Source organism: Anopheles maculipalpis, chromosome 3RL, assembly GCF_943734695.1.
Source record: "Anopheles maculipalpis chromosome 3RL, idAnoMacuDA_375_x, whole genome shotgun sequence".
NCBI lineage: Eukaryota > Metazoa > Arthropoda > Insecta > Diptera > Culicidae > Anopheles > Anopheles maculipalpis.
Window position 1 is genome coordinate 87,127,242 of NC_064872.1, and position 14,174 is coordinate 87,141,415.

General features: G+C 43.2%; 3 protein-coding genes across 6 annotated transcripts in view; 1 reads left to right on the plus strand and 2 right to left on the minus strand.

The window, feature by feature from the left end:
• The window catches only part of LOC126562725 (protein lifeguard 1-like), a 195,583-nt gene extending 184,318 nt beyond the window's left edge, over positions 1 to 11,265 (minus strand). The window contains exons 1-4 of one of the 2 annotated variants that reach the window (XM_050219293.1): positions 11,166 to 11,265; positions 10,747 to 11,009; positions 10,424 to 10,672; positions 9,943 to 10,309 (exon numbers count right to left, since the gene is read on the minus strand). In XM_050219293.1, coding sequence (XP_050075250.1) covers positions 9,950 to 10,309; positions 10,424 to 10,672; positions 10,747 to 11,009; positions 11,166 to 11,172 — 879 coding nt within the window. In that variant the 5' untranslated portion in view covers positions 11,173 to 11,265 and the 3' untranslated portion in view covers positions 9,943 to 9,949. Of the gene's footprint in view, positions 1 to 9,938; positions 10,310 to 10,423; positions 10,673 to 10,746; positions 11,010 to 11,165 lie in introns of those variants that run through there. The other variant, XM_050219294.1, reaches the window with a different exon arrangement.
• On the plus strand, positions 357 to 3,323 carry LOC126561130 (beta-alanine transporter). Its single transcript, XM_050217075.1, has 8 exons — positions 357 to 469; positions 856 to 951; positions 1,076 to 1,289; positions 1,367 to 1,625; positions 1,697 to 1,946; positions 2,026 to 2,417; positions 2,866 to 3,044; positions 3,126 to 3,323. The coding sequence occupies exons 1-8, from the start codon at positions 357 to 359 to the stop codon at positions 3,321 to 3,323; spliced, it is 1,701 nt and encodes a 566-aa protein (XP_050073032.1).
• Positions 5,203 to 14,174, minus strand: part of LOC126562569 (protein lifeguard 1-like) — a 400,503-nt gene continuing 391,531 nt past the window's right edge. The window contains exons 1-5 of one of the 3 annotated variants that reach the window (XM_050219117.1): positions 8,934 to 8,939; positions 7,520 to 7,564; positions 5,967 to 6,328; positions 5,631 to 5,879; positions 5,203 to 5,565 (exon numbers count right to left, since the gene is read on the minus strand). In XM_050219117.1, coding sequence (XP_050075074.1) covers positions 5,206 to 5,565; positions 5,631 to 5,879; positions 5,967 to 6,328; positions 7,520 to 7,550 — 1,002 coding nt within the window. In that variant the 5' untranslated portion in view covers positions 7,551 to 7,564; positions 8,934 to 8,939 and the 3' untranslated portion in view covers positions 5,203 to 5,205. Of the gene's footprint in view, positions 5,566 to 5,630; positions 5,880 to 5,966; positions 6,329 to 7,519; positions 7,565 to 8,270; positions 8,318 to 8,933; positions 8,940 to 14,174 lie in introns of those variants that run through there. The other 2 variants (XM_050219116.1, XM_050219118.1) reach the window with 2 other exon arrangements.

Below are 14,174 nucleotides of genomic sequence, written 5' to 3' on the forward strand. Positions count from 1 at the left end.
TGAATCCTGCTCTCAGTCTACGATGATTAGCTTAATTTTTTACTGCACCGTTTACCACAACCGCACAATCGGGTCAGGTTTCAGTCAGGAGTAGTCCCACCCGGCTGTCCGAATCACATCAAATCACTATGAGATAAATGCATTCATTAAACCGAAGATGCTAGATATCCTGCCCGGCATAGAGGGTAGATAGCAGTGTAGAGTGATCTTTTGAAGTTCGTCGATCAGAACCGTTGCTCAGTCACGATCAGCATTTCAGCATGTGTAGCAGACTGATGGACTTGGTGTAGTGGGGATCGTACGTCGTGCATTTCGTTTTTTTTTCTAGTGGGCCCTCTAGTAGTCGATCGGTTGCGATGGATTTTGATTCCATTCTGGAGATGTGCGATGGGTTTGGCGCTTATCAGAAGATCATTATAGGAGTGCTGTTGTTTCCGGCTACATTTCCGTGCGCTTTTCACGCTTACAGGTAAGCACTATTGTACAATTTGCTTTGCACAACCTTGTGATGATGTCATCGGATTCAAGAACGTTTAAGTACAGTTAAATTCTAGACCATTTTAAATTCCTAAAGCTTGTTAACATAATTACAATTCTAATCCATCGTAAGCTGGTAACAGCTCTCTTTACAATATTGGAGTGTATAGGCCATTAATTTTACTACATTGCAGCAGATTTGGCAGCCGCGATGAACTTCTAGCTGATAAGGGAAATCCCCTCTTCTCTCTTGACATATTGGAACATTTTGATTAATTAATATCTCCCCAGCTGGCCTCTGACATCATTAATCATTCACTGAATCGTAGTATTATTATCATTGCAACTGCTTTCGTTGTAATTTATTTCATTCTGCAGTCAACTTTTCATAGCAGCAAAACCTAACCATTGGTGCAAAGTGCCGGAATTCGAAGGTCTCGGTGGCCATTTGTTGGCGACGCTTAAAAACTTAAGGTAAAGCGCATCACAATTACCTCATATAATTGAACCTTTCCTGTCCGAAAATATACAAAACTCACAGTTAATTAATGCCCCTTTTTGTACTAATTTAATTAGTTTGATTGTCCACTTCCACTAGCTCACCTCAGCTGCCCCATTTCGATGGGACGATCGGATACTCCAAATGTTCCATGTATTCGCGCAACTATTCCGAAATTGCGGGCCTGTTCCGGTCGCCGCTCGGTGGAGAGAATGTGTCACTAGAACAGTTACCACCACCGAACGGTATTACCACCTGCCGGCACGGTTGGACCTACGATCAATCGATCTTCAACTCAACCGTAGTAACCGAGGTAAGAGTTTTCGGAGTACGAAGAGGAGAGGTGTTTCCGGGAGGGCTGTGATCGCTAGCTGCTGTTCTTCTTCGTAGTGGAATTTAGTATGTGATCGTGACTTTGACACCACGACAGCACTGATGGTGTTCGGTGTGGCAGGCCTGATCGGTAATTTAGGATTCGGCTACATGCAGGATTACTGGGGACGCAAGCTGTCCTTCTTTCTCTGTCTGGTGGTACAGGTGACGGCCGGTGCAGTTGGGGCGGCCATGTGGAGCTACGGATCATGGCTGGTAACACGCATCGTTGTCGGACTTACCGTACCGGCCATCCTGTCCAGTCCTTATATGCTCGGTAGGTCGTCTTCAGGGAGATGGAAGATCTTCTACTGGAAAGTTATTTAACGACATCCGTCTTCTCTTCAGCAATCGAACTGGTAGAACCAAGGCGTCGCAATTTCTGCACCATCATCTCCAACATTGCGTACTCGGTTGGGTTGGTACTGCTGTCGGTGATTGTGTACTACGAACGAGACTGGCGATCCCTGTCGATCGCTGTTTCTGTCCCACTGCTGGTGCTTTTCTTCTTCTACACACTGATACCCGAATCGCCCCGCTGGCTTGCAGCCCGAGGCAAGTATAGTCGGGCGAAAGGGATTCTTTTAAAAATGGCCAGGTATACCGCACCACCACCCATTCATATCGTGGGATAACTAACTAATTGTGAAACCATTTTCGTTTCACACGTTCTCCAGAGTAAATGGAAAAACGATCGACGATGGCTATCGACAGCTGCTGGACGAACGAATAAAGGCCCTTTCGCTCGAGGATGCACCCGATCCGGCCGCACACTCACACGCGAACGAAATTGGACTGCGCCATCTGTTCGCGAAGCCCCAGATGCGCCGGAAGACAACGTTTGTGGCGTTCATTTGGCTAACGAACACGAGCGTTTACGTGGGACTTAGCTACTACGCACCGGCCCTCGGTGGGGATGAGATTTTTAACTTTTTTCTAGCCGGTTTGGTGGAGCTGCCGACGTACATTGTGCTGTGGCCAAGCTTGAATCTGTTCGGACGTCGGGGTGTGCTGTTTACGACGATGGTTATTGGTGGGCTGGCCTGTGCGCTAACGATCGTTCCGCAAGGTAGGTGAAACCATCTATCCCTCTATCTAATTGTACAAACTTGACTAGACTTGTCGTAAAAATGAATGATCGCATGTGTTGGACATTTTCGAGCTTCGAACGATCAGTTTTCCTTATCAGCCACGGGTGCCTTTTTTTCAAATCTATGTTTTGGACCCTTTTGACTACATTTGCTCTCAGTCAACTTGTAACGTAAAATCTTATCTGAGTACAAAAAATTGCTTATAACATTTTCTTATCTTTTTTGAATCGCTATCCATTAAGTTTAAACCAACTATCCCTTCTCCAAAGAAGCCCTATTTTCTGCTCTATCAATTAGTCATCGCGCTTGGTGACGCACGCTCCCACGAGGAGCACTATTTAAATACCTTTCTAATTTCCCACAGCTCAAGAGTTCATTATCCTATCGATTTTATTGTGGCTTCTTCCTTCTGCCTCTTCTTTATAGGTCGCACCACAACGCTCATTCTTTACTGCATCGGGAAAATGGGTGTCTCGTCCGCGTTCGTGGTCGTTCCACTGACTGCATCCGAAATCTATCCAACCGTTGTACGTGGCTTGGGGATGAGCTTTTGTTCCGTGGTTGGTATGCTTGGTCCGATCGTAATACCACTGATGAACTACACGGTTAGTCGATTGATTTTCACAGGTGCTAGGTGCACATGTCGGCTAGGAAATTCTTCTAATTAATTCCCGATTCTTCCACAGGGCAAGGAAAACGTTGCCATTCCGTTGGTAATTATGGGACTCGCCCTGACGGCCGGTGGTATCGCGAGTCTGTTTCTACCGGAAACGAAAAATATGCCCCTACCGCAAACGCTCGCCGATGGGGAGAGGATCACACTGACCAACCCCTTTCAGGGTCCGTTCTACAGAAAGAAGCGGACACGCACGGCGAAACCGTAGCTCTGTTAGTGGGAGGAAGTTCGGAAATATTTCCTTCATTATTTTCACTATCCAATGCCGCACAAGAGATGCATCTTTTTAACAGTTATATAATTATTTTATTGTTAAAAAAAACATGGAAAAACACTGACACACACATACATTTTGAAGGTGTGTGGTTTTGTATTTTAGGGTAAATGTTTTGTATGCTTGATTATCATCATATTCGAATCACACCGATTTTCGATTTGGAGACACTTCTTCTCTACTAGTTCAATATTTTTTGCCATCCCCATACATCGCTTCTATCTATTGTCATCGATGACCGCCGTATTAAATACATACACCTTTTAATGCGTTTTCTCAACATATGAGTGTTTTATCTTCCAGTTTTCCATTCATTGTTTAGTTATTGGGTTTTTCCAACTGCATTTTCAGCTGCTTATAAGGGGCGTTCGTTTAATAAATAGCATTATTTTTATATTGTTTTGAGAAAAATTTTTATACATCTTGCAGTGTATAATAAATATGGTAAATACATGTACATATAGTAGTTAGATTTCTTTGCATTGTTTATTTGGATCTGTGTTTTTTTTTTCTTCTTCTTCTATGCTACCCTTCATCGTAAGATATTTGTGTAAAGGTATTGTTATTGCACTTGCTTGCAGCAGTAGGACTAAATTGGGACCGATTTGTATCATGGAAATAAATATAAAACTGAAACCCCTTATTCCATCCTACATGAAAGCCATCATTACACATGTGTGCCTGACAAAGACATCACACAAAAGCCATTTTTGTTTTATTTGGTTTAATAATTGTATTTGGTAGTTATTAATCAATCAGCGCAGTTAGGGAACTTTTTTTCAGTGTTTCGACGGTATTTGTATATTGATTAAACTCACACTAGGTGCACAACAGTAACAAAAACAAAATAATAAACATCATGTTTAAGCGCACAATCTAGAACATTGGTAAAAGTTAGCCTCAACGTGCTTTTTTTCATTCGTTTGTTTGTTTGTTTGTTAAGGGTTTTTTTTCCACAGCAAGTATTATCACAAACACCGTACCACCGTTGTAATTCGAATTCTTGCATGTATGAATCACTTCATTCCAAATAGATTTTTCTTGTTCGTTTGCGTATGACAGAAAATGAGTTTGATAAGATGATGTTGAGCGATAAGGACCGTAAAAAAGGCAAAATAGAAAAATTAAACACATTAATATATAAAATATTCGGGATTGAAGAATTTTGTTTTGTGGTTTTTGAACCATTGTTTTATCACTGTAAGTAACCGTTCTTCTTCGCGAACAACGGCGGACAAGTCTATTGCCAAGAACGCGTAAGATAAGCAAATTCGCTCGCGTTCACTATACTACGCTTATCATTTTCGGGAGCTTAAGTTGCATTGTATCTGTGTTTGCAAGGGTAGGGGCAAGGGTAGATGCAAGGGTTGATTAAGATTCCCACAACTCTTTTTCTTCCACCGTATTAGTTTATAATTGTTCAAAGTGTGGAATAAAAGGATTAACTTTAGTAACTAAAAACGTAGCTCAGAAAGCTCAACAACTCATCGGCATTAGGACTGAGTCTGTTTTGTGTATACGCTCACAGGAAATCACTGGCAATTCAATTTGAGTACAGATAAGCACAGGTTGAGATTTATACGCCCAGCCGCTGCTCCCCTCGTTCATGGAGCAATTTTAAAAGAAAAAATTTCTGCAAATATATGGCAACAAACGCTTAAACAATCTAACGAGCTGTTGCATACACTGCCAGACTGTCTCGTGCCTGGCTACCGATAAATCGCAGCCAAAATGGCTTCTTGCAATGGAATGAGAAAAAACACACACACATAATACGTAAACTGAACAGTTTGTTAAAAAATAACCGACCTCCTGCTTAATCGCGCGTCGCTCCAATGATCGTAAGAATGTACAGGAAAATATTCACAATGTCCAGATACAGGTTCAGTGCAGCGAAGATGTACTCTTCCGGGCTGATCGAATACTTGTGCTCACCGCCCAACATTAGCTGCGTGTCGTACACGAGATAGATGGAAAAGATCAGCGCACCGGCCGACGCGTACACGAGCGTAATCGTTTTGCCCGGGAAGAAGATTGCGATCAGTCCGAACAGCATCAGAATCAGAGCGGCAACAAACAGGATGCCACCCATCACGGTGAAGTCCCATTTCGTTTGGAAAGCGAACAGTGTTAAACCGAGACAGACTGCTGCTGTTATACCGACCGCTAGCATTACCTTTTGGGGGAAGAAATCGTTATTAGTAAGGTTTTTTTTTACCGCATATTTGCATATTACTCTACCTCTTGCGAGCTAAAGTTGGCGGTAGTAACACCGAGCAGGAATGCTTGGGCCAGTGTAAAGAGCGTAAGGAAAATGAAGTTCATCGGTGCCTTTCGACGCACATCGCCACAGCAGGCCATCGAAATTAGTGTCACGATCATGACGCCTAGCGCAATCCAAAACATTTCTGGATGGTTCTGTACCCATAGCTTCGTCGGTCGGTGGTAGAGAAAGAGCGTTATGAAGCCGAGCGTGATCAGTAGCTGAACCTGCGGAGTCGCAATAGGACACGGGAAATATAGAAATCACGTTAACTCTGATTGTTATTAAAGAAGAGTTCTTGATTCGCTTCATACCGTGAGAATGGAGTACACCTTGCGGATGAAACCACGCCGGATCGATTGATCGTTAAATTCAAAACCCTTCACACTGCCCGTCTCCGGGTCGTAAGCGGTTCCGTACGCGCTAGGCATTCCCGGTGGTGGTGGCTGTACGAATCCGGGCTGAGGTGGATAACCGCCGGGCTGCGGTTGTGGCGGATAACCGGGTTGCTGCGGTGGATAGCCGGGCTGTTGCTGTGGTGGATAGCCGGGAAAGTAACCACCGGAAGTGTAGCCGGGTTGCTGCGGTGGATAACCGGGCTGCTGCTGTGGTGGATAGTTCGGGTTGAAGCCGGGCTGCTGTGGATACTGTCCACCGTAGTACGCTTGATTAGGGTCTGTGGATCAGAAATGCAACGTGAAACGTGTTAGTCACGAAACAGCACACGACCTTTTCCGTTGTACGTAACAGTTGTAAATGAAACTGAGGTGTTTCAAGTCACCGTACTAATCACACACTACTGCTACTCTACCTACGAACCGCGACCAATCCTCGCTTCCTACTGGTGGTGGTGGGCCGTTTAATAATCAAATCACACAACGACACACGAACGTTCTACGAGAAGGAAGAATATTCTACAGCTCGGTGTAACAAGATATTTCATCACATTACTGAGCTTTGCAGAATTTGCCGACGTGTCGAAATGCGTTTGATTTTTTAATTCCCACCAACCGTTTCTTCTGCTAACAGTTCTTTGGACATGCACAAACGGAAAAAAACGGAAGACGGTACCACACATACACAGCTTATCGTTTTGTTTTGGCTTTCTGCTCGTTGACGTGTGAGTTTTAAATACCACTAATTAGAAACTTTGTAAAACAATCTATTAACGAAAGCGATAAACAATAAACTGTGTCTGTGTGTTTGCGTGAGACGACAATGACGATGGTTTCAACTGTTACAAAATAACTCTAACCCGAAAAACTCAATAAGCAAGTACTTATAAGAACGATCTCCCACAAATATGCACTCGAACGTACTAAGAGATCGGTTCTCCCTCAAAAGTTTAGTGTTGGTTCAGGTGTGCGCAACCTAGTAGGCCTTGCAGGTGTGGTGTTAAATGTCTCTCCGCTGTCTCTGTTCTTCTTCGGTTATTTGTGTTATGAATCACTTGAGTATTGTGTATGTGTCATATTTTAAGTGTAATTTCCTTTCCGCATTAAATATTCGCTTCATTGTTTTAAAACGAAAGTAACGTTAAAAAAGGGCAAAACGGGGTTAGGATGGCAGAATGAATTAATGGTATGTTTGAAATCTGTTACGAATGATTTTGCAGAATCAAAATTAAACTACAGTCTACCCTCCCCATAACGTTTACGTTAACGCTACAGCCGATGCTTTTTCGGCAGAGAATTAACATTCGTTATGAGGGAATTGACTACTCTTTTAAATGCCAGTTAGTATTTAAAATCATAGCTCGTAGAAGACAAAACGAATTAGTATTCATGCAGGGACAAAAACAGAACAGGCGGGAGAGTATGCAGAATCGAAAGAAAAAATTAAAACAAGACAAAATCATAAACAAAACCTTGATAATATCCTCCTCCTTGATATGCCATATCGTTGCCGCGTTCTGAATCTGGATACCAATGAAACCGTTTACTTATTTAGCCCGGGCTTAAACGGATCGCTCTATTCAACGGAACGGTTCTTCGCGCGTACTTTCGTAGTGTGTTTGATTCAATTAGAAACCACCTGCTTAAATGAAGGGGGAGAAGAAACAGAAAGAAACCGGGATTATAAGCTCCACCTGTCAGCACATTCCCAAACATCACTAGGGTGAGATTTTTGTTTTGTTTTGATTTGTTTACATATTTTTTCGCATCAACTATAGCATGCTCTTCTGCGGGAAGTGCTTATCCGCGCGGGGACAGAAAGATTGCTAATATCAACAGTTTATCATCTTGTTGAATCATCTCATTTACACAAGGGGGCTTCACAACGTTGGTGAGTGTGTCTATCTATGAAGATTCTATAGCGCATTGCAGTAGGCCGGCAGACTTTGCAGCTGGAAAATTCTAGACCGTTCGCAGCGTGCTTTGATCTGGAACATCCGGCAGAGAGATCCATGTTTGGACCATTTTTTTGCACAAAATCTGATGCAATATTGTGCACTTTCGGTACTAATTGCACCTTATGTATTGTGTTGCTTTACAGTAAAGGGTCAAAATTCAGTACAAAACACGAGCATAAGCACGCACACATTCGTCAAGATAACACATAGCATGGGACTAATTGTAGAGTAGCAAATATACGTATAGTCAGTTGCTTTTGCTTACCTTGCATTTTATCTTGATGTCTGCGAGATTATATGCTTTGATTTTTCTTTTCGCACCGAGATTATCTGCAACGAACGAATGAGGAAAGATGGTAAAAATGTATGCATTCTCAACTGACCAAACGATCGAAATAATGAATCAGTACTTGACGATTGTTAAAATGTGAGATGTGCTTTGCGAGGCTAAAATTGAACCACCTCGCGATACACTACTGTACAGCAATTGAGAAGCGGCAGTAAATAAAATAGCAGGCAGCTGAAAAAAAGCATCGCCTTATCCCCGATGAATGCTTCCCCCGTACAAACACACACAAACGGCAACCGTGCGCGCGACCGGAAAATGAAAACAAACGAAACAGCGCTGAGGCTTCTACAATGCAAAAAAGATGCTAATAAGGAAGGGAACAAAAAAATAACGAAACCCGATCGATTCTACCGGATGACTCATGCTGCTAAACACAGCAACCCCTTCAGAAAAGCACGGCGGTGGTGCTCACCCAGTTTTCGTAATCAAATTGTTGAAGCGCTTATCTCAATCACACATAATTAGAGCTACTGTACCTTATCGCGTTTAGGGTGTTCCGCTGAGGGTTGGCGTTTGTTCGCTAATAGAAGATTTTTATGCTCAACACTTGCACTATGCTTTGCAGAATATTTGGAAAACCTTCGAATCTGCTGGTACGAATTGCGTGTTGTTTCGTTTGGATCTGCACACACTTAACAAAACAGTCGGTATTGGTCACGGGCCTCAGACAGCTGGCAATCTAGTCGTTTCTGAACGGGTTGGTTGCTAGCGATTGACAGCTAACCATTTGACAGAAGGGATACATCTTGAAATGAAATATTTCACTGTAGTATTTCTATTAAAATAGTATTCTTTCCGTTTTAGTAGTCATTTTGTGAATATATCACATCCTATGTATAAGGTTATGAGTATCGTTTCAAGTATACTTGTGATGCGACTGATTTATCCATTAAAATGTAGTGTCGCTGTAGTAGCAGATTCAAAATGTGGTGTAGTAGAAGGTGGCTTCATTCCGTCTAAAATCCTCGTAATGCCCTATTTCACTTCAATTAATTGGAATCGAACTAACTCCAACTAAATAGGCTATTGTAATAAAGTCATCATTTGAATTTAATCCTAAAATGGATACTCAAAAGTGTGATAAGTATACAATAAAATGTAATACATTTACGCACATACAACAGCCAGAACACTTTTGCTTCGGTAGTTTAACGTCGTTGCGATAGTTTATTTCGAATCTCCCTCGTTCAACACATAGTTCCGCAATGGAAACGGCATGGACCGGTACCGGTCTGTGTACATGATGACCGGGTTGAATACAGTTTGATATATTGAGAGGTATTTTCATGCATGCGCACGATAGTTTCCTTGCAGATCGGATTGGCCACGAGATTTAAAATCATTCCGAAGAATGTATCGGTGTGTGTGTGCCAGATACGCCAGACAACGTGGGTACATAATGCGTTCGAATCTTGCCAAATATGTTCGACCGTTGGAGAGGTTAGTTAGATAACATAAGTGTAATAACCGCACAGTAGAATGAGTGCTGGTGCCATTCACCACCATTTCCTTTCCATGTGTACCGATTAAAAACACGCACACACAGAAAAAGAAATACATTGACGACAACAAAAAAGAAAAACATGACGCACGCTTCAATTCCGCGATGCGCCAATAATCGATAGGATGTGGAGGAATATGTTAATTACATCCAGATACAGGGCAAGCGCTGCAAACACGTACTCTTCCGGGCTGATCGAGAACTTGTGCTTTCCACCCATCATTACTTGCGTATCGTAAATCAGATACATGGAGAAGAGCAGTGCACCGAACGAGGAGTAAATCAGCTGAACCGTCTTGCCCGGGATGAAAATGGCAATCAAACCGAACAGGAACAGGATGATCATGGCCGTGAACAAAATTCCGCCCATCATCGTGAAATCCCATTTAGTTTGGAAAGCAAACAGCGTTAGCCCGAGACAGACGGCGGCCGTTATACCGAATGCCAACATGACCTGTAAGCAAATAAGGACATCTTATGTAGTAAACTGTTTTTTGGGTGTGTGTGTGTGTGTGTGTGTGTGTGTGTGTGTGTGTGTATGTGTATGTAAGTAGGACTCCTACTATACCTCATCCGCACTGTAGCTAGCGGCCACCATCGATACCAGGAATGATTCCGCAAATGTAAACAATCCCAGGAACATGAAGTTGGCCGGTGCCTTTCGGCGCAGCTCTCCACAGCACGAGATAGCGATCAGCGTTCCGAACATTACAAAAAAGGCCACCCAGAACATGCCTGGATGTTGTCGTACCCATAGTTTCGTTGGTGCATGGTGCGTTACAAACGCCACAAACACAAATGTGATCGATAGTTGCAGCTGGTCATGCAATGAAGAGGTTGAGAAGGTAAATTACTTCATCGAAGTCTTCTCTACTGCTGCACATAACTTACGGTTAAAATGGAGTACACCTTCTTAATGAAACCGCGGCGGATAGATTGATCATTGAAATCGAACCCTTTCACCGATGCTGATTCGGCATCGTATGGTACGTAGCCTTCCGGTGATCCGGCTGAAGGCGCGAATGCACTCGGATGAAATCCGGCCTGCATTCCCGGCTGCATGCCGGGTTGCATGCCTGGCTGCGGTGCAAACCCGACACCATAGCCTGGTTGCTGTGGGTAGGATGGGTTACTGAAAAACTGCTGCTGATCGCCTGCCAAAGAAAGCAAACAAAAAGATTAGCAAGATTTTGATGATGTAGCAATTCTCCAGCAGCCAGCAAAACAAATCGGGTTTTCCCGTGTTTCGAGCGTTTCATAACGAATGCCAATCTAATAACTAATTAACCAAACAAACAATTAAACTTTACTTTGCATTGTTACACCGTCTATATTACGTCGAATGAAGCAATAAACAAATATGTGACTAATTATTTAACTTTTGTGAAGAATGTAGAGTTTTTTCTTTCTTTCTGCAATCGACAGGCGCAAAGCTTTCCAGACTGACAGATAAGACGGATCGTGCACGATGGTTGCTTCGACGGACATTAGCAAATCGTTATTTTCTATTGCGCATCACAACTTTTTCTAAGTTTTTAGTTGCTTTTGCTTAGTAGATTACATTAATAAGTAGTACAAAATTGCATAAAATTAATTTTTAAAACAAACATCAATGTAGATGTTGTTGTAATTTTAGATTGCTATGTTCTCTATGCACACGCTATCGATGCGCTATAAAGTTGCTAAACGTGCTAAACGGTTCAGTTCAACAAGATCGGGGCAATATACATCACAACCCAATAACGATCAATCTTGTAAAAATTTCAACGTTTAACGCTTTTAAAAACACTAAATTTGTGCATCTCCTTTGGATGGGTTTCCATTGGTCGATAGATAGCACGGGGCAGAATATAGCTGCTAAGTAGCATTTGAAAAATGATCCAATAAGCCTAATTTAGTGCTGTAATGTAACCCATTTACAGTCATCCTTGAACCAATCTGGAAGCAGTTTGCATTTGGAAGCAGGTCAAAAAACTGTCTCCTCCAAAGGGTTTTCTCCTGTATTTTAAATCACGTGTTTGACGGGGGATGGCGGCCCCGTCAAACACTAAAGTTTTGCTAAAGGCGACAGCGGCGTCGGTCTTCACGCGGCAGGGTCGAGGTTCAAATCTTATTCCGACCGCTCCTTCGTAGTCAGATCTATCACACTTCGTGGTATCTGCAAGTTTAGTAAGCCATCCGATGGTCGACGTGACCTAGTAGGTCGTAAAGCCAAGAAGTTGTTTGATCGGTCTGATACGCTGATGAGCGACCACGGTCTCGGCTCGAAAGGGACCCTTAGCTGAAGGTCAAAAGAATTGGTTGCTGTAAATGCTCGCAAGTATAATGGATCTTGGTGTTGGGCCCACAAAAACTACGCTCGATCCCCCACACCATTTCCGGTTAGGGCTCAGAATGGATAAATTTGCCTCTTCTATAAACGACAGCCCTTTGACTTTGATCGTAGCGAGGACTGACATTGATTGCCATGACCTAGCAGATCTTTAAACCAATCATACGAAGAAGCTTCCTGTAGGCACCACTAATTAATGGTCTTGCGATCAGCTCCGAAAGTCCTTTGAACCTCAAAGGGACCAGTCCTCCAACGTCTGACGTATCTAATTCGATGCCCAATATACAGTACAGGTAGGTGGAGCTTGTTAGTTCTTGTGATAGTGCTCCAATCGAGATGAGATTGTCCACGACCACGTGCTTGTTGTACTCGCTACGTAAATGAGGAAATGGCATGATTATGCTCAAACACATTTTACGTTTCAACATTCAAATAATTTAAATGGCATTCGTTATAACGACATTTCCGGAACCGTTACAAAAAACTACAAACCCTCCATCACAACAAGTGTACCAGAATGAAGAGAGATTCGGCATTCTGCACTAACAACGTGTCCGTGCCCAATCCCCTAATCCATCCTTTTGCTTATACTCCGATTTATTGGCAAGGCAGCTGCTCTCTACTATTATCCTTACGGCATGGCGGCATCCATCACGGTGAAGGAGCACGATAACAGTGCCGTTGGACATGCGCGCACCATCTCTCGCTCGCAACCGTGCCAGGTTCACCAGGCCGTGGTTATGAGCAATGTTTTGAAGTACAAGAATCTGCACGGGACGGGAGTTATTTACGTGTCATCTGTAACTTCGGCCACCAAACAGCAGCTCCAAGCTGCAGCAGCCAGCGTGTAGAGGATTCGCCTGTAGAGGGTTTGCATGGGTGCACGAGGAAGTGGGTGCCAGTTTTGCTAGGGCACACATACAAGGCAGGAAAAGCAAAAATAACAGCAAATCCTTTCCATCAATCCATCGCTCCATCCTTCCTGTGGCTCATCATCATTTCCTGCAGAAATTCCTGCACCAGCAAATCCAATTTTCAGTTTAGTTGCCTCGCCAAATTTTTGGAGCTCCTCGTGTATCAAGCCAGCGCGTGTTTGTCAGGACGGAAGCGGTGGAAAGCTGGGGAACAAAAACGTATCTCGAAAGGTGGCAAATTATGAAACCTGCAGTATCAGCGGCATATGGCACTAGCAGCATCGTTCGGTAAGTAAAGAAAGCGGCAGGAGGTCGTAGAGGTGCTGTGCCACGGGCTTAGCTTAGGCCTGATTATTATGTCAACAAGTTCCTGCTACTTTTTTGTTGGTGGGACTCCTTGGGATTGCTCTCCTGCTTCACGCCAGGCCATACAATACTCTCCCATCGAAAAATGGATGGATCCCCAAGCTCCTGAGGTGCTTTTCCACTGGATCGAAGACTCAACATCCGGTGAATGAATTAGAGCAAAAAAGCCAACTCAAGATGAGTGGGGATTGATGAGGGGGAGAGATTGGGAGGTGTATTCTTCTTTGTGTCACGTACGTTAGTTGTCTCGGCATTAAACATCGGTTAGTATCGATGCATCGTCCCGATTTGATAGTGCCGTGTGACTGTGTGTGTTCTGATTTAAAAGTAATGATTATATAATCAGCCTCAGTAGTGAGCGTGTGTGAGTGTGTTGTGGGTGGGTGGTAGGGTGGTAGGGTGGTTTTATGTCAGGTGTGTGTGTTTGTGGGGGTGTTGTTAATCCAATGTTTGTCCGTTTTCAAGTGGTTGGGCTTGAAGTGTTTTTATGAGACAGCGTTTTTTCACATTTCAAGTACTTTCGTGAGGTGCATCTGCATTTTCGTAAGGTGAACAGTGTCCTTCGATTGCTGGCAATAAATTGTTCTATTCTTCAATTAATATTAGGCCCGGTTTTTTTTTTCTATCGCTTGACTTATTTTCCCATCTTCTCCTTATCCAGACGTAAAGTTCCCCGTTTTCATTGCCTCGGAACTAGTGACTCATGC